A 25,235-nucleotide genomic window follows, 5' to 3' on the forward strand; every position below is an offset into this window, starting at 1 on the left:
TACTTTATTAGTACATTTCAATACATACTGATATAAAGAATTATTTAATGACAGCCCTTACCCTTTCCATCTTTGGTTTTGGCTTTTCTGATTTGCCCAGGCTGAGAACTTGACAGTGTAGTGATCTCTTTGACAGAGGTGGGCGAGGCAACGGTGACCGTTTCCACGGCAGCAGCCACCGCAGCAGCCACAGCAGTTGCAGAGGTGCCTTTGAAGGGGTTGTTAGCGCTGAACTCTCGCCACTTGGCCCCTAACACTGTCATCATCTTTGACATGGGGATCTTAGGGTTCTTCTTGGCAATAAGTGGCCTGAGGAAAGTCAGGGAAAGAGAAAGAACACTGTAATCTTACTATCTTGTTATTTTCTTAGTTAATTATATACTGTAACAATCTGCACTAGAGTGACTTTTATTCACAAGAACTAGTGGTGACCCACCTGTGTGACATCCCCTCTGTGTTGTGTGAGTACTTTGATTGTGATTTGTCAACCAATGTCTTGTGGTTCGGCACATTGGTCTCTCTGAGATTCTCGGTCAATGCATTCAGTCTCTGAGCTTCCAGGCTGTCACACACAGCCACAACATCTCTCTCTCTCTCTCTCTCTCTCAAACAGTCCAGTGTTCACCACACACAGTTTCTCTATACAGTTTTTATTTGGTTTTATTTGTAACTACGCTACACAGCTACACAGCCATGACAGCCATCCATAGACAAGAAAGGCAGTAAATGATGATCCTACATGTACAGTACCTGAGGAACTGGCTGAAGGCCTTGTAGTTGGTGAGGGTTGTATAGTCCTCCTCTGTGAAGCCATACTGCACATCCTCCAGACCCCACTCCTGCATCAGCTGGCTGGACGACTTGGGCTCCTGGGGCACAACAACACTGAAGTAAGAGTTCAGTCTATAAATCCACTAAGGCCCCAAATAATATCAAATACATATCAAACTAAACAGAGATGTTCTAACAGAGGCACTCTTACAGTACCTTATTATTTTCATCATCTTCGTCATCATCATCATCGTCATCCTCCTCCTCCTCTTCTCTCTTCTTCCGTTTGGGTTTCTTCTCCTTAGGTTTCTTCTTCTTCTTTGTGGTAGGGGCGTAGGTGCTGCTCTCGCTCTCTGAGCCAATCTCTGGACCCTGCAGTGGACGGTCATCCTCCCGCTCAGGGGCCTGCTCCTTCAAGTCACTGCCACCACCTCCTACTCCTCCACCTCCTCCTCCCTGTCACACACACAGATACAACATTGTTTATTATCTCAATGCTATCATTACTTTCCCATATAATCTCACCCCCTTTGCCTGTCAATCATTCAGGAGACATTTGATGCACAGACAATGAGTCAGCAAATATCACTAACATACAGAGTCTGTACTTGAAGAGGAAAGTCCCCAATACCATCTGGATAATGATGACCATTTGTAACCGTTTCAGGAAGCTAGGCGTATGTCGCACGTCACTACTTCACAGGAGACGCATTTGAACGTAAACATTTATTTTTTATCAAAATGCTTTTTTGGCAGAAATGCCTTCTGGAACATGTGAACTTTCATGTGCCTTAATAACAAACGTGTATAACCTGTAAATATTAATAAAACGGTTAAATTACGAGCCTAGTTGGTTTAGCCACAGAAAAAGCCAGGAACCTTCCCACTAGCCATGATTGGCTGAGATAATGGATGGGCTGGACATGCCGGGAGATGAGTTCAAATTGATCTGCCACGTAGCCCACGTCTGCCTATAACATGAGCATCTCAGCGTGGGGCGGCAGGTAGCCTAGTGGTTAGAGCATTGGACTAGTAACCGAAAGGTTGCAAGATCGAATCCCTGAGCTGACAAGTTAAAAAGCTGTCGTTCTGCCCCTGAACAAAACACTTAACCCACTGTTCCTAGGCCATCATTGAAATTAAGAATTTGTTCTTAACTGACTTGCCTAGTTAAATAAAGGTTAAACTGTATGGATAATCCTTGCTACTGTGGATTTTTTGAAAAATATAATGTTAGAAATGGAGAAATGCAAAAGTGCTACTGCTCTCAACAACAATGCTCCCCTGAATTTAGCAGGCACTATTGACAGTGGGGAAAAGTTGTGATGGACTGCTTTATGCACAGGGTCAGTGAGAACCGGAGTGATTTGACACAATGGGCCAAACAAGCTGTAGCTCCAAAACAAAACGGAAACGACACAGCTAGACGTCTTACTTAGTTAAAGCGGTTCCAGTCTGCCGTGAAGCAGACTGTAACCATGTATACGGGTAAGAGTCTAGCTAAATTGTCAGGTATTATAAGTTTCTAATTTTGTCAGAAAGTAATTTTCATTGCAAGTTAAAGCGTACTGTTCACTAGCTAGCAAACGTTAGCTTGCTGGCTCACTATCTAACGTTACATGTATGATCTGTGCAGTAATATTAATTGTATCTCAGAAAGCTATTTGCATTGCTATTTATAGCCTAATGTTACAGTAGCTAACATTGAAGTTAGTTGGTTAGCTTTAGCTACCTGCAGATTCACACAACAGCATTTCATGCATGGTGGCTACCTATGATAATCAATTTGTACGGTAAGGGTTGGGATTATAGTTAATTGTTTAGCTAGCTAACTAGCTACATGCCAAAACAAAAGACTTCACTTCGCCAGATGATTACATGATCCATCAAGTTAGCCAGGTGTGTCTGGGGGTGATGATGGCCATCTATTGTATTTCATGAACATGCATACATGTCTAGACAATAATGACCTTAGCTAGATGTGGCTGGGGGGTAGGTATAGCATTTTGTTCGCATGACCCATTATTTACACAAATGTGTCTGGTTAAGCATCATCTAATAATTATATAAAATTATATATTTTTATCTGGAAACTTTCTATTTTTGATAGCTACTATGCAAATATGCAAGTAACCATTTCACTATACCGTTTACACCTTCTGTATCCTCTGCATGTTACAAACAAACATGGATTTTATTTGATATACTGTGTGTATCAAATAAAAGAACAACATGACCTGCACCAATGTTAGATTGGGATATAGGCCAAGAACTAGATCAATTGTATTTTTACTAGAGGTCGACCGATTAATCGGCATGGCCGATAAATTAAGGCTGATTTCAAGTTTTCATAACAATCTGTAATCTGCCTTTTTTGACGCCGATTATATTGCAATCCACGAGGAAACTGCATGGCAGGCTGACCACCTGTTATGCGAGTGTAGCATCAAAAGAACCTGGTGGCTGCAAGGAGCCACGGTAAGTTGCTAGCTAGCATTAAACTTATCTTATAAAAAACAATCAATCTTAAAATAATCACTAGTTAACTACACATGGTTGATGATATTACTATGTTAACTAGCTTGTCCTGTGTTGCATATAATCAATGCGGTGCCTGTTAATTTATCATCGAATCACAGCCTACTTCAACTTCGCCAAATGGGTGATGATGTAACAAAAGCGCATTCGCGTAAAAAGCACAATCGTTGCACAAATGTACCTCACCATAAACATCAATGCCTTTCTAAAAATCAATACACAGAAGTATATTTTTTTAAACCTGCATATTTAGTGAAAATAAATTAATGTTAACAGGCAATATTAACTAGGGAAATTGTGTTACTTCTCTTGCGTTCAGTGAAAGCAGAGTCATGCAACAGTTTGGGCCGCCTGTCTCGTTGCGAACTGTGTGACCGTAATTAATTTGCGGTTGTGCATTGAAGGTTGTGCAATGTAACAGCAATATTTAGACTTAGGGTTGCCACCCGTTTGATAAAATACGAAAAGGTTCCGTATTTCACTGAAGGAATAAATGTTTTTTTTCCGAAATTATAGTTTCTGGATTTGACCATTTTAATGACCAAAGGCTCGTATTTCTGTGTTTATTATATTATAATTAAGTCTATGATTTGATATTTGATAGAGCAGTCTGACTGAGCGGTGGTAGGCAGCAGCAGGCTCGTAAGCATTCATTCAAACAGCACTTTACTGCGTTTGCCAGCAGCTCTTAGCAATGCTTGAAGCACAGCGCTGTTTATGACTTCAAGCCTATCAACTCCTGAGATTAGGCTGGCAATACTAAAGTGCCTATAAGAACATCCAATAGTCAAAGGTATATGAAATACAAATGGTATAGAGAGAAATAGTCGACGCGTCATAATTCCTATAATAACTACAACCTAAAACTTCTTAACTGGGAATATTGAAGAACTGGGAATATTGAACCACCAGCTTTCATATGTTCTCAGGAACTTAAACGTTAGCTTTTTTACATGGCACATATTGCACTTTTACTTTCTTCTCCAACACTGTGTTTTTGCATTATTTAAACCAAATTGAACATGTTTCATTATTTATTGCAGACTAAATAGATGTTATTTATGTATTATATTTAGTTAAAATAAAAGTGTTCATTGTTAATTCAGTATTGTTGTAATTGTCATTATTACAAATATATATAAAAATCAGCCGATTAATAGGTATCGGCTTTTTCTGGTCCTCCAATAATCTGTATCGGTATCGGCGTTGAAAAATCATAATCGGTCAACCTCTAATTTTTACCTGGAGTTTTGTCTTATTTTAGGCTACTACTTTCCACTGTAGTCTTGAAATCTTTGGTTGTTTCCTACAATACCTTACTCAGTATGTTTAGCACATGGCCTCATATGTAAATCCTTAAAGAGATGGGTGGGGCTAATGCTTAAGAGTGTGAATGATGCTGAATGGGTGTAGACAAAGAAGAGCTCTCCAGTAGGGCCATTTTCTAAAAAGTGCAGTTACAATTTTATCAACTTTCAAAGCAGAATTACTTTCCCATTGTTCCTCAACTGCAGTGTATGATATACCATTTTGTAGCTGAGTCTCTACTTTTATCCAATGTAAGAAACACCATTTCAAATGTTGCTATATAAGACGGAATCGAGGTGGTCAGTCACATTTCATCAATTGAATATCTAGCACCCAGCTTGTTGAGAGCTCCATAGAAGTCATGATCAGAGGCTTGTTCACCTCTAAACTGGCTGCTGCTTACACAGAGAACTGCAACAACACAGCAACATACACCTTGAGCGTCTGCTCAATCACATCTCCCCCTCCCAGCCACAGTCAATAAGACTAGGGCAGGTATTGTCTCCTTCTATTGTCTCCATGGCCTCGCTATGGCTACATCTGGAAGGCTACACAGATGTACGTTTATAGATAAAGTGTATGAGTGAGCACTGGCATTGGGTTGTGTGTGTGTGTGTGTGTGTGTGTGTGTGTGTGTGTGTGTGTGTGTGTGTGTGTGTGTGTGTGTGTGTGTGTGTGCGTGTGTGTGTGTGTGTGCGCATGAAAGAGCTGTGTGCAGCTTGTTGCCTGTTGCACTATAGGCCTGTGTGGATCCATGGAGAGACTCGCAGGCGTCTCGCTCTGTGGCGCAGAGGAAAGGCTCACGTTGCCGCAGCGCCCGCCAACCCCACCGCCAGCCCGTCTGTGTTGCCATGGCGACCAACCCGTGCAGAGTCTGGAGCTCTCTCTCTCTTACCCTCTCTCTCTCTTACCCTCACTCTATAGCAGCAGCAGCCAATGAAACGGTGCCATCCAATCAGACACGTTTGCATAACGAGCTTGTTATGCAGAGGCCTGTGGTTGCAGAGCCTGTGTTCCAGCACCCGTCTAGACAAATCTCATTTATGCATACGGAGAAGGAGAGAGAATGAGTTTGGAGGGAGGTCCAAATGAAAAAGGGTGGGGGGGTGGTGGAAGTAGTAGAAGCAGAGAAGCAGAACCTCCGTTAATCTAGAGAGATAAACTGCAGAGAAGTGACTTAACCCAACCACTGACGGCACACACAGGGTTGAATGTTACACAAACACATCACAGGATACATAAGACCAGCGTGGAAAGAAAGAGGAGGACTCTTCTGGGAGATCATGAAAAATAAATAAAGTCCTAAAGCATAACCAAATTGTTTATTCCTATATATAATGCCTTCCCTTTGGTATCAACTTCATTTCTGTTCAGCATCTAGTTTCAGTACTAAATTAAATTAGTACATACTAATTGTATAATGTGCAACCATTATTTAAGAAATGAATGTCAGATTGAATACACAAACTTCACATCCTAACGATACCATAAACACCCAAAGGCGTACAATTGTACAGTGCAACAGGGGGGAAAACACTGCTGACTATCAACACGCAGTCCCCCTAAAGGGATTTCTCTCCTTAAAACTGATCTAGCCAGTCATCAGTACTAACAGCTCTCCTGTGGTGTGCTTGGGCCCTGCTAGAGGGAGTCTGAGCACTGCTTGCTTTCTCAGCTCTGAGACTGACCTGGGGGAGAGAGGCCCACTGACAGGGCTGTAACCTCCATTGATCCGTGGCCTATGTCTGACAGTAGACTTTGGGGAGAGATTGTAAGTGAATAACAGCTAGTAGTGGTTTCCCTTAACAGAGAGTGCTGCCTGATAAACACGTACAGTGTACTGTCTAGCAGAGCTTGTGAACTGAGCATGGAAAGAGAGCGGTATGGAGAGAAAGAGTGTGTGAGAGAGAGGAAAGAGACAGGGAGACCCCTCATTAGCACAGCGGGGTCCAATGCTCAGTGTTTATCGTGGCCAGCCAAAGGGCCGGTGACAGGCTAGCCACCAGAGCTCCTCACAGTGCAGCTGGCAGCCCTGGACAGGGACATCCCTGCTCTGTCACCGCCACAGTTCAGAACACTGATCAACCGCGAACACAAGCAGGGGACACACAAATGAGAAACAGGCACCGCAAAGCCAACACAAACTGTATAAAGAGCAAGGCCCTCAAATGGCAGAGGGATGTTTTACACACTTTCCTCCGGCTCACTGTCACTGTGTTGCACCAAACATTTTCCCCTGACTTCACTATGATGTCTTTCAAGGCACACTTGTGGTTAACCTCAAATAGCCAAGAATCTAAGGAGCAGTCATGGAAACAAATAAAATGCAGGAGTGGTTTGTTGTCTGTTTTGATATATGGTGGTGGTGTGGTAGATGGAGAGCCTCAGCTCAGTGCTGCTGTTTAAAGCCTGTTGTCTGAATGCCAGGAACTAATGCCTGGTAGAGTTCAGCTGTCAGAATAGCTCTGTCACAATGTTGTTGTTGGAACCTACTGGCACACGCTGTAGGACTCCTGACCGACCGCCCATTTTGACTGCCACAGGGACAGGCACTTCTCCTGATCCACAATCTACACTCGCACTCAAAGCCCACAGCTTACACTGGCACTCACGCTGGCACTGGTGCCAAGTGCCCCTAAGCCAAAGACACTACTGTTTCTCCTTGAAATTAGAGAATAGTCCAAGAAACCAAATATTGTACCCCAGTAAAGAAATAAAGTGTTCAATCCCAGCCAATATAAATGGCTGCTCAAGGACTACAGTATATGGCACAACATCTACTGTAGCTTTTTAGAGGTTCTGTGTTATTGTGCATGATTGTAATCTGATAGAGTTTACCTCCTTTTTCCTCTTCTTGACTTTGGGCATCTTCCCCTCCTTCATCTTTTTGAGTTTCTTCTTCTTCTGTTGTTTGAGGGAGTCGTTGTCAGTGAAAAAGCTGTCCAGAGGTGTGAGCGGGACAGTGTTATGTTGACCCTCCTCATCCTCATCTAGACACACACAAACACAAACATGGCCTTCAGAACCACATGATACAAGTATTCACAACTTTGACTCTTATTGTAACATATACAGATTTCATGGGGCTTCTGTTAGTCATCACTTTACCATCCTCCCCTTTTACCTTATATCCTGTTGGCCAGGCAAGACTCAAACCTTAACCTAGTGGGCTGCTAGTTCTCTTTCAATTGTATTGTCTCAATATTGTTGTATACATATAAGCATGCTGACAACAGTGTATAACGGTGCTCCAGACTTCAATGCTGCCATAGTGGGTCACAGAGGAGTAAGAGAGACAGCAGGGCCAGGGAGACTGCCTTAGACAGTAGACAGTACATCACTATAAAGAGACACTCCCACGGTGCCTCCTCACACACAAACACACAGACTGGAGGGCATGAAATATGCAGCACATGTATCAGAGTCAATCAGCCAGCCAACACTAGACTAGCCCTGCAGCCTACCACTCCCAGAGGGACACTGAGTAGGGAGGAGGGGTTCCCCGTCTCCATAGCACAAACATTGGCTTGCAATGTACTTATCCTCCATTTAGCCAGGCTAGTCAAGAGGGGCCACACAGACACTAGGGGCTTCCAAGGTCCATTATCAATGAGAGACCCATAGAAATGTCTATCTATATATTCCCATTCACCACTGGATAAGCTGGATGCATCTTCCCACGTGTGTCCAGCAAACGGTACCGGAGCATTTGTTCTCAGACCAACAGGCTCCAAGACAGCTTCTACCCCCAAGACTGCTAAATAGTCAAACTGCTAAATAGTCAATAATGGCACCCAAACTATCTGCGCTGACTCTATCTTGCTCTGACCCTACGCAAAGCAAAATATACACACACCATATACAGTGCAATCAGACCCCTTGACTTTTTCCACATTTTGTTATGTTACAGCCTTATTCTAAAATTTATTAAATAAATGTTCCTCATCAATCTACACACAATACCCCATAATGACAAAGTGAAAACAGGTTTTTAGAATTTTTGGCAAATGTATTAAAAATTAAAAACAGACATACTTTATTTACGTAAGTATTCAGACTCTTTGCTATGAGACTCGAAATTTGAGCTCAGTTGCATCCTGTTTACACTGATCATCCTTAAGATATTTCTACAACTTGATCGGAGTCCACCTGTGGTAAATTCAAATGATTGGGCATGATTTGGAAAGGAACACATCTGTATATATAAGGTCCCACAGTTGACAGTACATGTCAGAGCAAAAATTGAAGGTCCCAAGAACACAGTGGCCTCCATCATTCTTAAATGGAAGAAGTTTGGAACCACCAAGACTCTTCCTAGAGCTGGCCGCCCGGCCAAACTGAGCAATCGGGGGAGAAGGGCCTTGGTCAGGGACGTGACCAAGTACCATATGGTCACTCTGACAGAGCTCCTCTGTAGAGATAGAGGAATCTTCCAGAAGGACAACCATCTCCAATCAGGCCTTTATGGTAGAGTGGCCAAACAGAAGCCACTCCTCAGTAAAAGGCACATGACAGCCAGCTTGGACTTTGCCAAAAGGCACCTAAAGGACACTCAGACCATGAGAAACAAGATTCTCTGGTCTGATGAAACCAAACTTGAACTCTTTGGCCTGAATGCCAAGTGTCATGTCTGGAGGAAACCTGGCACCATCCCTAGGTTGAAGCATGGTGGTGGCAGCATCTTGCTGTGGGGATGTTTTTCAGCAGCAGGGACTGGGAGACTAGTCAGGATCGAAGGAAAGGTGAACAGAGCAAAGTACACAGAGATCCTTGATGAAAACCTGCTCCAGAGCGCTCACGACCTCAGACTAGGGTGAAGGTTCACCTTCCAACAGCACAATGACCCAAAGCACACAGCCAAGACAATGCAGGAGTGGCTTCAGGACATGTCTCTGAATGTCCTTGAGTGGCCCAGCCAGAGCCCAGACCTGAACCCAATCGAACATCTCTGGAGAGACCAGAAAATAGCTGTGCAGCGATGCTCCCCATCCAACCTGGGAGAAACTCCCCAAAAACAGGTGTGCCAAGCTTGTAGCATCATACCCAAGAAGACTCAAGGCTGTAATCGCTGCCAAAGGTGCTTCAACAAAGTACTAAGTAAATGGTCTGAATACTTATGTAAATGTGATATTTCAGTATATACAGTGGGGAGAACAAGTATTTGATACACTGCCGATTTTGCAGGTTTTCCTACTTACAAAGCATTTAGAGGTCTGTAATTTTTATCATAGGTACACTTCAACTGTGAGAGACGGAATCTAAAACAAAAATCCAGAAAATCACATTGTATGATTTTTAAGTAATTAATTTGCATTTTATTGCATGACATAAGTATTTGATACATCAGAAAAGCAGAACTTAATATTTGGTACAGAAACCTTTGTTTGCAATTACAGAGATCATATGTTTCCTGTAGTTCTTGACCAGGTTTGCACACACTGCAGCAGGGATTTTGGCCCACTCCTCCATACAGACCTTCTCCAGATCCTTCGGGTTTCGGGGCTGTCGCTGGGCAATATGGACTTTCAGCTCCCTCCAAAGATTTTCTATTGGGTTCAGGTCTGGAGACTGGCTAGGCCACTCCAGGACCTTGAGATGCTCCTTAAGGAGCCACTCCTTAGTTGCCCTGGCTGTGTGTTTCGGGTCGTTGTCATGCTGGAAGACCCAGCCACGACCCATCTTCAATGCTCTTACTGAGGGAAGGAGGTTGTTGGCCAAGATCTCGCGATACATGGCCCCATCCATCCTCCCCTCAATACGGTGCAGTCGTCCTGTCCCCTTTGCAGAAAAGCATCCCCAAAGAATGATGTTTCCACCTCCATGCTTCACGGTTGGGATGGTGTTCTTGGGGTTGTACTCATCCTTCTTCTTCCTCCAAACACGGCGAGTGGAGTTTAGACCAACAAGCTCTATTTTTGTCTGATCAGACCACATGACCTTCTCCCATTCCTCCTCTGGATCATCCAGATGGTCATTGGCAAACTTCAGACGGGCCTGGACATGCGCTGGCTTGAGCAGGGGGACCTTGCGTGCGCTGCAGGATTTGAATCCATGACGGAGTAGTGTGTTACTAATGGTTTTCTTTGAGACTGTGGTCCCAGCTCTCTTCAGGTCATTGACCAGGTCCTGCCGTGTAGTTCTGGGCTGATCCCTCACATTCCTCATGATCATTGATGCCCCACGAGGTGAGATCTTGCATGGAGCCCCAGACCGAGGGTGATTGACCGTCATCTTGAACTTCTTCCATTTTCTAATAATTGCGCCAACAGTTGTTGCCTTCTTACCAAGCTGCTTGCCTATTGTCCTGTAGCCCATCCCAGCCTTGTGCAGGTCTACAATTTTATCCCTGATGTTCTTACACAGCTCTCTGGTCTTGCCCATGGAGAGGTTGGAGTCTGTTTGATTGAGTGTGTGGACAGGTGTCTTTTATACAGGTAACGAGTTCAAACAGGTGCAGTTAATACAGGTAATGAGTGGAGAACAGGAGGGCTTCTTAAAGAAAAACTAACAGGTCTGTGAGAGCCGGAATTCTTACTGGTTGGTAGGTGATCAAATACTTATGTCATGCAATAAAATGCTAATTAATTACTTAAAAATCATACAATGTGATTTTCTGGATTTTTGTTTTAGATTACGTCTCTCACAGTTGAAGTGTACCTATGATAAAAATTACAGACCTCTACATGCTTTGTAAGTAGGAAAACCTGCAAAATCGGCAGTGTATCAAATACTTGTTCTCCCCACTGTATATATATATATACAGTGGGGCAAAAAAGTATTTAGTCAGCCACCAATTGTGCAAGTTCTCCCACTTAAAAAGATGAGAGAGGCCTGTAATTTTCATCATAGGTACACTTCAACTATGACAGACAAAATGAGAAAAATAAATCCAGAAAATCACATTGTAGGATTTTTAATGAATTTATTTGCAAATTATGGTGGAAAATAAGTATTTGGTCACCTACAAACAAGCAAGATTTCTGGCTATCACAGACCTGTAACTTCTTCTTTAAGAGGCTCCTCTGTCTTCCACTCGTTACCTGTATTAATGGCACCTGTTTGAACTTGTTATCAGTATAAAAGACACCTGTCCACAACCTCAAACAGTCACACTCCAAACTCCACTATGGCCAAGACCAAAGAGCTGTCAAAGGACACCAGAAACAAAATTGTAGACCTGCACAAGGCTGGGAAGACTGAATCTGCAATAGGTAAGCAGCTTGGTTTGAAGAAATCAACTGTGGGAGCAATTATTAGGAAATGGAAGACATACAAGACCACTGATAATCTCCCTCGATCTGGGGCTCCACGCAAGATCTCACCCCGTGGGGTCAAAATGATCACAAGAACGGTGAGCAAAAATCCCAGAACCACACAGGGGGACCTAGTGAATGACATGCAGAGAGCTGGGACCAAAGTAACAAAGCCTACCATCAGTAACACACTACGCCGCCAGGGACTCAAATCCTGCAGTGCCAGACGTGTCCCCCTGCTTAAGCCAGTACATGTCCAGGCCCGTCTGAAGTTTGCTAGAGAGCATTTGGATGATCCAGAAGAAGATTGGGAGAATGTCATATGGTCAGATGAAACCAAAATAGAACTTTTTGGTAAAAACTCAACTCCTCGTGTTTGGAGGACAAAGAATGCTGAGTTGCATCCAAAGAACACCATACCTACTGTGAAGCATGGGGGTGGAAACATCATGCTTTGGGGCTGTTTTTCTGCAAAGGGACCAGGACGACTGATCCGTGTAAAGGAAAGAATGAATGGGGCCATGTATCGTGAGATTTTGAGTGAAAACCTCCTTCCATCAGCAAGGGCATTGAAGATGAAACGTGGCTGGGTCTTTCAGCATGACAATGATCCCAAACACACCGCACGGGCAACGAAGGAGTGGCTTCGTAAGAAGCATTTCAAGGTCCTGGAGTGGCCTAGCCAGTCTCCAGATCTCAACCCCATAGAAAATCTTTGGAGGGAGTTGAAAGTCCGTGTTGCCCAGCAACAGCCCCAAAACACCACTGCTCTAGAGGAGATCTGCATGGAGGAATGAGCCAAAATACCAGCAACAGTGTGTGAAAACCTTGTGAAGACTTACAGAAAACGTTTGACCTCTGTCATTGCCAACAAAGGGTATATAACAAAGTATTGAGATAAACTTTTGTTATTGACCAAATAATTATTTTCCACCATAATTTGCAAATAAATTCATTAAAAATCCTACAATGTGATTTTCTGGATTTTTTTCTTCTCATTTTGTCTGTCATAGTTGAAGTGTACCTATGATGAAAATTACAGGCCTCTCTCATCTTTTTAAGTGGGAGAACTTGCACAATTGGTGGCTGACTAAATACTTTTTTGCCCCACTGTACATATATACACATACAAATAAAATATGATTTTGCTTTGTAATTATGGGGTATTTTATGTAGATTGATGAGGGGGATTTTTTTTTTTTATACATTTTAGAATAAAATGTGGGAAAAGTAAAGGGGTCTGAATACTTTCCGAATGCACTGTACATACACATTACACACACACGCACAATCACACACTTTTACAGTAATTGTTTGCTGCTGCTACTCTGTTCTATATTTCACTCTTATTATCTATCACTTTACCCAGCCTAGTCACTTTACCCTGCCTTCATGTACATATCTACCTCAAATACCTCATACCTCTGCACAATGATCTGGTACTTGTACTCCCTGTACATAGTTCCATTCTCATGTATTTTATGGTATTATTCTTGTGTTACTATTTTATTTGTATTATTATTTATAAACTCTGCATCGTTGGGAAGGGTTCGTAAGCAAGCGTTTCAAGGTAAAACACCAGTTATATTTGGTGCATGTGACAAATAAAACTTGATTTGATTTAGATTGAGTCTTTCTCCTAAACATACATCATGGTAGCTACCCACTGGGCGCATTCAGTGCCAGTCAAAAGTTTGGACACACCTACTCATTCAAGGGTTTTTCTTTATTTTTACTATTTTCTACCTTGTAGAATAATAGTGAAGACATCAAAACTATGAAATAACACATATGGAATCATGTAGTAACCAAAAAAGTGTTAAACAAATCTAAATATATTTAATATTTGAGATTCTTCAAATTAGCGACCCTTTGCCTTGATGACAGCTTTGCACACTCTTGGCATTCTCTCAACCAGCTTGGGAAGTCACCTGGAATGCATTTCAATTAACAGGTGTGCCTTGTTAAAAGTTAATTTGTGGAATTTCTTTCCTTCTTGATGCGTTTGAGCCAGTTGTATTTACAAGGTAGGGGTGGTATAGAGAAAATAGCCCTATTTGGTAAAAGACCAAGTCCATATTATGGCAAGAACAGCTCAAATAAGCAAAGAGAAACAACAGTCCGTCATTACTTTAAGACATGAAGATCAAAGAACTTTGAAAGTTTCTTCAAGTGCAGTTGCAAAAACAATCAAGCGCTATGATGAAACTGGCTCTCATGAGGACCGCCACAGGAAAAAAGACCCAGAGTTACCTCTGCTGCAGAGGATAAGTTCAATAGAGTTACCAGCCTCAGAAATTGCAGCCCAAATAAATGCTTCACAGAGTTTAAGTAACAGACACATCTCAACATCAACTGTTCAGAGGAGACTGAGTGAATCAGGCCTTCGTGGTCGAATTGCTGCAAAGAAACCACTACTAAAGGACACCAATAAGAAGAGACTTGCTTGGGCCAAGAAACACTAGCAATTGACATTAGACCGGTGAAAATCTGTCCTTTTGTTTGATGAGTCCAAATTTGAGATATTTGGTTCCAACCGCTGTGTCTTTGTGAGACGCAGAGTAGGTGAACGGATGATCTTTGCATGTGTGGTTCCCATCGTGAAGCATGGAGTAGGAGGTGTTATGGTGTGGGGGTGCCTTGCTGGTGACACTGTCAGTGATTTATTTAGAATTCAAGGCACACTTAACCAGCATGGCTACCACAGCATTCTGCAGCGATACGCCATCCCATCTGGTTTGCGCTTAGTGGGACTATCATTTGTTTTTCAACAGGACAATGACCCAACACACATCCAGGCTGTGTAAGGGCTATTTGACCAAGAAGGAGAGTGATGCAGTGCTGCATCAGATGACCTGGCCTCCACAATCACCCGACCTCAACTCAATTGGGATGGTTTGGGATGAGTTGGACTGCAGAGTGAAATAAAATCAGCCAACAAGTGCTCAGCATATGTGGGAACTCCTTCAAGACTGTTGGAAAGCATTCCTCATGAAGCTGGTTGAGAGAATGCCAAGAGTGTGCAAAGTCATCAAGGCAAGGGGTGGCTACTAAAACCCTGGAATGAGTAGGTGTGTCCAAACTTTTGACTGGTGCTGTATGTGTCACTCAAAGTCTATTCCACGTTGGTTCAACGTAATTTTATTTAAATGACGTGTGGGTAGTGCCAGCTCTATAGTTATTAGGTCAACATGTCTGCAGTACCTCACACTGGGAGCTCTTTCATGTCTGAGCCACAGTCAGGTTCAAAATTATTGGCAGCCTTGATAAAGATGAGAAAAAAAGACTGTATAAACTTTATGAAAATAGAGCTCTTTGGCCATGCACACCAGTGTTGAGTGGCGTCATATAAGTATGCATAAGCAGGAAATTACCCCATACCTATTGTAAAATATGGTGGTGGATCTTTGATGTTATGGGGCTAGTTTGCTTCACTGGTCCTCGAGCCCTCGTTAAAGTCAACGGCATCATGAACTTTACCCAGTACCAGGACAATTTATCAAAAAACCCGGGTGCCTCTGCCAGTAGGCTGAAACTTGGCCGCAAATGGATCTTCCAGCAAGACAATAACCCCAAGCACACATCAAAATCCACAAAGAAATTGTTAATTGACCACAAAATCAACATGTAATGGCCATCTCAGTCTCCAGACTTGAACCCCATTGAAAACCTGTGTTTTGAATTAAAGAGAGCAGGCCATAATCACAAACAAAGGATTTCAAGGATCTGGAAAGATTCGGCATGGAGGAATGGTCTCAGATCCCTCCCAATGTATTCTCCAACTCATAAAATATTTTAGAAAAAGGCTCAGTGCTGTTATCCTCGCAAAGTGAGGTATTGAAAGGTATTGACAACAGAGGTGTCAATCATTTTAACCTCTATCTTTTTGAGAGAAAAAAAATGAAGTGTTAAATAAAATCTATGTCTGCAGCCTGCCAGGCATGTCATAATTACGACAACTCAGCTAATGTTACAGCTCTTTCAAATGCACTCATGATAAAATTGGCTGAGATGACAAGAAATGCAGTTGTTTATTTAAGACCTACAGGAAGGTTGAGAGCGAAAATCTGCTGTTTCCATCTCAAGACATCTAATTCTCCTCCTTGCTGATATGTGACACCCGCCTTTATTTACCACCAAGTTGACCAGAAATGGCCACTACCATCAATGCAATTGAGACAAACACATTATGTCTGCACATGTAAAAATGTATTTAAGGCACCACATCTAAGTGTGTGATCCCAGAGAGAAGCCTCTGGCATTCTGGCAGCTATTGTTCTAATGCTCTGTGATGTCTTCCAGAGGTGGCTGCTTCGTACCGGGTGATGAGGGGGATCACTGTGGCATGTGGCAAAGGACAGCTGGCACCAGGCCCAGTTTGAACTAGACTGCAGCCTCACTTGGCACACTGTGCCCACATTGAAGCGTGGACGGGGGGCAGGCAGCACCGCTCTGACCTTCATGCAAGGGCTTGGCCACCGGACCGCTCCATTAGAAGGGAAATTCATGACCCTCTCATTCCTGAGAAGTCCAGCATTTACAGGAACACGCATTAGGCCACTCTCTCTGACAGGCTCCTTATGGAAATACTCAGTTAATGGTGCCCTGACCGCCAATGTGAAGAGAGTGACTTCAGGCTTCTCCCATCATTGAGAGGGTGTTTATAGCTCACTCTACTTATGTCTTAGGACACACAAAGGCACCCTCACACGCATTTACTCCAAAGCTTGGAGTAAAAAAACTGCTTCTATCTCAAGGCCATCAGATTGTAAAACAGCCACCACTAGCACAGAGAGGCGGCTGCCTACCTACAGACTTGATATCATTGGCCACTTTAATAAATGGAACACTAGTCACCTTAATAATGCCACTTGAAGAATGTTTACATATCTCACATTACTCCTCTGATATGTATATACTGTATACTGTATCCTTTTCTATCTATTCTTTACTATCTATTGCATCTTAGCCGCTCTGTCACTGCTCATCCATATATTTTATACTTAAATATTCTTATCCCATTCCTTTATTAGATTGTGTGTATTAGGTTTTGTTGTGGAATTTGTTAGATATTAGGTTTTGTTGTGGAATTGTTAGATATTACCTGTTAGATATTGCTGCACTGTCGAATCTAGAAGCATAAGCATTTCGCTACACTCGCAGTAACATCTGCTAACCATGTGTGTGTAACCAATAACATTTGATTTGATGTTGGTCTTTCTAGTAGCGGATATGCTTTTATAGTGTAGCATTCTGAATTGTGGACTGTATGACTTCATGATAGAATCAGAGTAGTAGTCATTGACTGTGAGCTCACTTTCCTGCTCCTGGGTCTTGGGAGTTAGTGATAATAAATGGTGGCAGTGCAGTCAGGATCTAAGGGTACAGAGTGATGGTGTGTGAGTGAGTTAGATGTACTGTGGGTCAATTTAGGGAAAGTCAGCAGAAGCCTGGTGGTGGCAGGGTATAATCTGGCAGCTGATGTAACATTACAGCTCCTTTGTGATTTGCTATTCTTTCTCATGCACCATAAATATTATGAGATCACAGTATATTATTATGACAGTGTAATTAGAACATACATGTGCAGTTGAACAAAAATGCAGTGGTAACATTACATTTACATTTAAGTCATTTAGCAGACGCTCTTATCCAGAGCGACTTACAAATTGGTGCATTCACCTTATGATATCCAGTGGAACAACCACTTTACAATAGTGCATCTAACTCTTTTAAGGGGGGGGGGGGGTTAGAAGGATTACTTTATCCTATCCTAGGTATTCCTTAAAGAGGTGGGGTTTCAGGTGTCTCCGGAAGGTGGTGATTGACTCCGCTGACCTGGCGTCGTGAGGGAGTTTGTTCCACCATTGGGGTGCCAGAGCAGCGAACAGTTTTGACTGGGCTGAGCGGGAACTGTACTTCCTCAGAGGTAGGGAGGCGAGCAGGCCAGAGGTGGATGAACGCAGTGCCCTTGTTTGGGTGTAGGGCCTGATCAGAGCCTGAAGGTACGGAGGTGCCGTTCCCCTCACAGCTCCGTAGGCAAGCACCATGGTCTTGTAACGGATGCGAGCTTCAACTGGAAGCCAGTGGAGAGAGCGGAGGAGCGGGGTGACGTGAGAGAACTTGGGAAAGTTGAACACCAGACGGGCTGCGGCGTTCTGGATGAGTTGTAGGGGTTTAATGGCACAGGCAGGGAGCCCAGCCAACAGCGAGTTGCAGTAATCCAGACGGGAGATGACAAGTGCCTGGATTAGGACCTGCGCCGCTTCCTGCGTGAGGCAGGGTCGTACTCTGCGAATGTTGTAGAGCATGAACCTACAGGAACGGGTCACCGCCTTGATGTTAGTTGAGAACGACAGGGTGTTGTCCAGGATCACGCCAAGGTTCTTAGCACTCTGGGAGGAGGACACAATGGAGTTGTCAACCGTGATGGCGAGATCATGGAACGGGCAGTCCTTCCCCGGGAGGAAGAGCAGCTCCGTCTTGCCGAGGTTCAGCTTGAGGTGGTGATCCGTCATCCACACTGATATGTCTGCCAGACATGCAGAGATGCGATTCACCACCTGGTTATCAGAGGGGGGAAAGGAGAAGATTAATTGTGTGTCGTCTGCATAGCAATGATAGGAGAGACCATGTGAGGATATGACAGAGCCAAGTGACTTGGTGTATAGCGAGAATAGGAGAGGGCCTAGAACAGAGCCCTGGGGGACACCAGTGGTGAGAGCACGTGGTGCGGAGACAGATTCTCGCCACGCCACCTGGTAGGAGCGACCTGTCAGGTAGGACGCAATCCAAGCGTGGGCCGCGCCGGAGATGCCCAGCTCGGAGAGGGTGGAGAGGAGGATCTGATGGTTCACAGTATCAAAGGCAGCCGATAGGTCTAGAAGGATGAGAGCAGAGGAGAGAGAGTTAGCTTTAGCAGTGCGGAGCGCCTCCGTGACACAGAGAAGAGCAGTCTCAGTTGAATGACTAGTCTTGAAACCTGACTGATTTGGATCAAGAAGGTAATTCTGAGAGAGATAGCAGGAGAGCTGGCCAAGGACGGCACGTTCAAGAGTTTTGGAGAGAAAAGAAAGAAGGGATACTGGTCTGTAGTTGTTGACATCGGAGGGATCGAGTGTAGGTTTTTTCAGAAGGGGTGCAACTCTCGCTCTCTTGAAGACGGAAGGGACGTAGCCAGCGGTCAAGGATGAGTTGATGAGCGAGGTGAGGTAAGGGAGAAGGTCTCCGGAAATGGTCTGGAGAAGAGAGGAGGGGATAGGGTCAAGCGGGCAGGTTGTTGGGCGGCCGGCCGTCACAAGACGCGAGATTTCATCTGACAAGTGACACTTGTAACAAGTGTGACAGAGTAAACACATAAAACACACATTTACTTGGATAAACATTACACACACGTGCACACACACACACACAGATGGACAAAAATGGTGTCAGCTTTCACAGTGGAGTCTCCAGAAATAGCCCCCACCAATCAGGGATGACTTTAGTAGGCGCACAAAAGCCCATGCTAATCTTTCAATTTCATTGAAGGACGAAACAATTTCAAAAGGAAACAAGACAAAGAGAAATGTCAGAGGCAGTATCAAAAGGTAAAACTGAGACACAAGGACAGCGCTAGTGACATGACCAAGAACGGGACAATGGGAAGGACAACAATGAGTTTGAGGCAGTGAGTGGTGGTGTATGGCTGTGACAGCAAACAGTAGAAGCTACTGTACTGTGGGTCCTCAGCTCTCCCTCCATGGCTTGTGGAGGGCCCTTGCCAAACCTGAAGTTCATTAGACTGCTGTCAAGCTTGGCTGGGTCTATATGAAGAACATTCTCATCAAAGCATCAGGCACATGCATGGTTAGGGAGATGCTACATGCACAATTATAGAACAGAACTGATTGATACACTCAGGGAAAATAAATCTAAAACATACGAAGAACCAACTGGAACATAACAGGAGCAAGATTTCTTTATTAACACATTCCATGGCTATTTGTATGCAATTAACCTCCTTTTTAACCACTAGTTGTTGCTTATTGGGGATATGCATAGTGATTGCTTTATCCCTCAGGTTGCAGCTGTCAGACTGCATGTACAGAAATCACAGAGCACTCCCCCCTTCTAAAGATAACCAGTTCTTTACTAAATTGTACCAATACAAAAAAAGGTTATTTTGTGAGTCGGTTTGCTCCATAACACCCATGACTACATTCATTAACCTTTTCTGTATGTTCCAAAGTCAGAAATGTTGTTGGAAACTATTTTAAATGTAACATAATAATGTACATGTATTGATTCCATAGGCTACTATCAGAAAGAAGCTCAGACACGGGCATTTTGGTATCAATGACAGGCCAAATGCAAACCCCCAACTATCCACAGTGCATAAAACTCTTACAAGCAAACAGCATGAAATTCAAGCAAAATATTTAACATACAAAACAATACATTACAAATGTCATTATTGCACCATGATAAACTGGTGCCATAACCAGCCAACCATTTCACACTAATAGGCTAATGCAAATGCTATGAGGGCAGGAGGGCATATTGGTCTGCACTGGCTGCTAATCCAGGAGTAAATCATCTGGGGCCTGGCACTAGCTGGACGAGAAAACTATGAATGTATGATTCTATTTACTGAACTGACATGGTGGTATAAAAAGGCAGGCTCCTGACTTAGGCACTTGCTGTAGAGCACTTCATCACCTCACCCCTGGCTCAGCAACTGGCTCCCCAGAGATGTATGACCTGGTTGACAGCCATGGATGGAGAGATTTATGAACCAGGCTCAGGGGCCACATAGACACTCTCTTTGACTAGCAGTGTAAATAAGAGGCATGTCCTGTTGCAGATGACCACATGAGTTGATGGGTTTACAGATTTCATCCACCATGCTCTCACCATTCTAACTTTGGAGGATTCACGTGGTCTTGAGTGCATTAAAATATGCAGGCCTATTAGTTTTGTTTCACAGTCATATTCTGTGAAAGACTAACACAGCAGTAGTCCTGCGTGGCTCAGTTGGCAGAGCATGGTGCTTGCAAAACCAGGGTTGTGGGTTTGAGTCCCACAGTGAACCAGTATGAAAAGGTATAAAACTGAATGCACTCACTACTGTAAATCGCTCTGGATAAGGGTATCTGCTAAATTACTCAAATATGCAGTAACAAAGACACCATTGTGGAAAATGGCATGTGCAATTAACTAGTATGATGGATGTGTGGAGAGTATCAACCCATTGTGCTGGTTGATGGCCACAATCAGTTTGATTACACTTGACTTATCAACAGGACAGTTGCCCTAACCAGTGTTTTCCTGGTACACGTGGGTTCAGTCACAGCCCAGCACATTTGTGGCCACTACCGAATCAATTGGACAAGAGCTTCAAAACAATTGGGACACAGCTGTTCAATTTTGATGATGGGGCATCACCAGGGAGAGTTGGACAGTCTATGGACATTCATTTAGTAATAACGTATACCTTTTATTCAGTTGTCACAGGGTGTGAGGTGAAACTTCTGACCTCAAATGGAAACACAAAAAAATATTATATTGTTGCCTAACAGCAAAATAAAAGGGCGCACCCTCAAAACAGCACGAATAAAATGGTGTGCATGTGCCTAATTCTAAAAAGAAAAATGTAGGATATATGCTGATCGCAATCAAAGTCAAATGGAGATCGGTGGCCTAACATCTGAGCTTTTAATTTAAAAAAAAATCTCGAGAATGCACGGATTCTAGGCTGTCCCCCTTTTCTCGGACCGGCTCATTTCAGTACCACAGATGGTGGCTTTTCATTTGTCTATCTATATCATATTTGAAGATGACACAGTGGCGACAAGTGCAGACATGTGCCCCTGAGGAAAACAACGGGTTGTGCAAAAATTGAAACGCTTACTGCACCCCACCCCTCTTGTCTCCTATAACGTATAGTACGACAAGCCCTTTTCCCGCATTCAACTAGGCGTAGCAGCGCAAAATATCTGACGGGCAGAAACTCCCCCCACCTTACTTCGCTCGCTCACCTGGTATTTCGTCTTCAAAATCCATGTCCTCTTGTCCCTCGTCTTCATTGCTTAACGACCCAGGCATCTTTATCGCATACCAAAAACCTCTTGCCTGAGAATTAACTGAAAGTTAACCCTCTAAAAGCCACTGTTCACCTCGTATTGCTTCTCCGAAAATAATTATATGGGTCTTGTGTAAATAAAATGTATATATGTATATTTCCAAGAATGATGACTTCCCTCTTTTTGTAGGAAAACATGTATTTCCTTTTACACTCTTCTCTATCCAAGTCCTCCAGTCTGAAAATAAGAAAGAGACAAAACTGGAACACACATGCCCAGATTGTGACGTCTGGTCTGTTGCCATGACAATCCATCCCATAATTTCACCACAACTAGTTAAGTCATGCTCCCCTAGTTACCACTTTTACTAGTCGTATGCAGGGCTGCAAGTAGCAATGTCACTGTGTGCATCTCTTCCCGTCTGTCTCTTTGCCCGTTTTCCCAAGCAAGTCTGTAGAAATTGAGGTTACACCAGGATATGGGGAAAACACTTCACTCAATCCCCTCCTGAGCCCCCACTTCGCATTTCGTCTCAAATGGATTTGATGCAGTGTAATGTATCCAGTTGTAAAACAATCTAAGTCCAACTTGGTTTGAATAATCGCCAAAATTGCATATTTTAATTAAACGTAGGCTATTATGACAATGGCAAGAATCATAAAGCCAAGTTAATCTATCTATTGGCATTATTAAACTTGAGGCAATGTGGGTCATTCGTATTTAAACTTTTAAATATAGGATGCAAACAGCTCGCTGATGTAAGGGCAACGATAATATGTTTGTTACCATAGACATTAAAAGTGTTTGTTAGATGTAGCGGTCATTTCGGCTACATTGTATTGCATCTTGATTTGAAGGCGGCGCATGTTGAACAGTCAATGTTACAAAGTAATATTCTACAGAGAAGGTATTCGTTCGTGAAATTATTGCAACCTACACTAAACTTGTTTGAATTGGCAATTTCAAATATATTATTCCTTTTGTTTTAGCAATTATTTAGTCAAGGTATGCATGCATTCAACAAACTTACTTGCTTTTTCACCTACACGAAATTGCAAGTGCGCAGCCAGTGCTGTGTTGATTGCTTAGAACAGTTGTCAAGGTTACGCTGCAACCTGAACTCAGTGGTAGACATAACATAGTACATTTATATCCGGAAACCACAAATTATTATGAAATGTTACGCTTTGTATTGGTATTTATTAACTTGTGGATGTCTATAACCCACCTTCGTATGATATGTTAATTTATTATATTTTTTAGGGGGTGGATCAGCTTTAATATTGAGGATAGATTGTTGCTTCCATCAATGTAATTGTCTGCATAATTTCCAATCCCTCATATATGTTTTTGGTAAATATATATATATCTATATATATATATATATAAACATACATACACATACCCACAAGTATATATATATATATATATATATATATATATATATATATATATATATATATATATACAGTTGAAGTCGGAAGTTTACATACACTTAGGTTGGAGTCATTAAAACTCGTTTTTCAACCACTCCACAAGTTTCCTGTTAACAAACTATAGTTTTGGCAAGTCGGTAAGGACATCTACTTTGTGCATGACACAAGTCATTTTTCCAACAATTGTATATAGACAGATTATTTAATCTTATAATTCACTGTATCACAATTCCAGTGGGTCAGAAGTTTACATACACTAAGTTGACTGTGCCTTTAAACAGCTTGGGAAATCATTTGAGTCAATTGGAGGTGTACCTGTGGATGTATTTCAAGGCCTACCTTCAAACTCAGTGCCTCTTTGCTTGACATCATGGGAAAATCAAAAGAAATCAGCCAAGACCTCAGAAAAATAATTGTAGACCTCCACAAGTCTGGTTCATCCTTGTGCGCAATTTTCAAACACCTGAAGGTACCATGTTCATCTGTACAAACAATAGTATGCACGTATAAACACCATGGAACAATGCAGCTATCATACCACTCAGGAAGGAGATGCATTCTGTCTCCTAGAGATGAACGTACTTTGGTGCGAAAAGTGCAAATCAATCCCAGAACAACAGCAGAGGACCTTGTGAAGATGCTGGAGGAAACAGGTCCAAAAGTATCTATATCCACAGTAAAAACAAAAACTATATCGACATAACCTGAAAGGCCGCTCAGCAAGGAAGAAGCCACTGCTCCAAAACCGCCATAAAATAGCCAGACTACGGTTTGCAACTGCACATGGGGACAAAGATCGTACTTTTTGGAGAAATGTCCTCTGGTCTGATGAAGCAAAAATAGAATTGTTTGGCCATAATGACCATCGTTATGTTTGGAGGAAAAAGGGGGGACGCTTGCAAGCTGAAGAACACCATTCTAACCGTGTAGCACGGGGTGGCAGCATCATGTTGTGGGGGTGCTTTGCTGCAGGAGGGACTGGTGCTCTTCACAAAATAGATGGCTATAACAATTATGTGGATATATTGAAGCAACATCTCAAGAAATCAGTCAGGAAGTTAAAGCTTGGTCGCAAATGGGTCTTCCAAATGGACAATGACCCCAAGCATACTTCCAAAGTTGTGGCAAAATGGCTTAAGGACAACAAAGTCAAGGTATTGGAGTGGCCATCACAAAGCCCTGACCTCAATCCTATAGAAAATGTGTGGGCAGAACTGAAAAAGTGTGTGTGAGCAAGGAGGCCTACAAACCTGACTCAGTTACACCAGCTCTGTCAGGAGGAATGGGCCAAAATTCACCCAACTTATTATGGGAATCTTGTGGAAGGCTACCTGAAACGTTTGACCCAAGATAAACAATTTAAAGGCAAGGCTACCAAATACTAATTGAGTGTATGTAAACTTCTGACCCACTGGGAATGTGATGAAAGAAATAAAAGCTGAAAGAAATCATTCTCTCTACTATTATTCTGACATTTCACATTCTTAAAATAAAGTGGTGATCCTAACTGACCTAAGACAGGGACATTTTTACTAGGATTAAAAGTAAGGAATTGTGAAAAACTGAGTTTAAATATATTTGGCTAAGGTGTATGTAAACTTCCGACTTCGGCTGTATATATATATATATATATATACACACATATATATATATATATATAAACATTCATAAATATACACACATACAGTGGGGCAAAAAAGTATTTAGTCAGCCACCAATTGTGCAAGTTCTCCCACTTAAAAAGATGAGAGGCCTGTAATTTTCATCATAGGTACACTTCAACTATGACAGACAAAATTTGAAAAAAAATCCAGAAAATCACATTGTAGGATTTTTAATGAATTTATTTGCAAATTATGGTGGAA

The 25,235-nt window shown here is 42.6% G+C and overlaps 1 protein-coding gene across 6 annotated transcripts in view; it reads right to left on the reverse strand.

Annotated features, from left to right (window-relative positions):
• Positions 1-22,406, reverse strand: part of LOC139535697 (chromodomain-helicase-DNA-binding protein 5-like) — a 40,887-nt gene extending 18,481 nt beyond the window's left edge. For all 6 annotated transcript variants that reach the window (XM_071335396.1, XM_071335399.1, XM_071335400.1 and 3 more), the window contains exons 1-5: positions 21,890-22,406; positions 7,456-7,607; positions 988-1,227; positions 751-869; positions 62-309 (exon numbers count right to left, since the gene is read on the reverse strand). In XM_071335396.1, coding sequence (XP_071191497.1) covers positions 62-309; positions 751-869; positions 988-1,227; positions 7,456-7,607; positions 21,890-21,956 — 826 coding nt within the window. In that variant the 5' untranslated portion in view covers positions 21,957-22,406. The remainder of the gene's footprint in view (positions 1-61; positions 310-750; positions 870-987; positions 1,228-7,455; positions 7,608-21,889) is intronic.
• Positions 22,407-25,235: the final 2,829 nt, after the last annotated feature.

Source organism: Salvelinus alpinus, chromosome 12 (genome assembly GCF_045679555.1).
Source record: "Salvelinus alpinus chromosome 12, SLU_Salpinus.1, whole genome shotgun sequence".
Taxonomy (NCBI): Eukaryota; Metazoa; Chordata; class Actinopteri; order Salmoniformes; family Salmonidae; genus Salvelinus; species Salvelinus alpinus.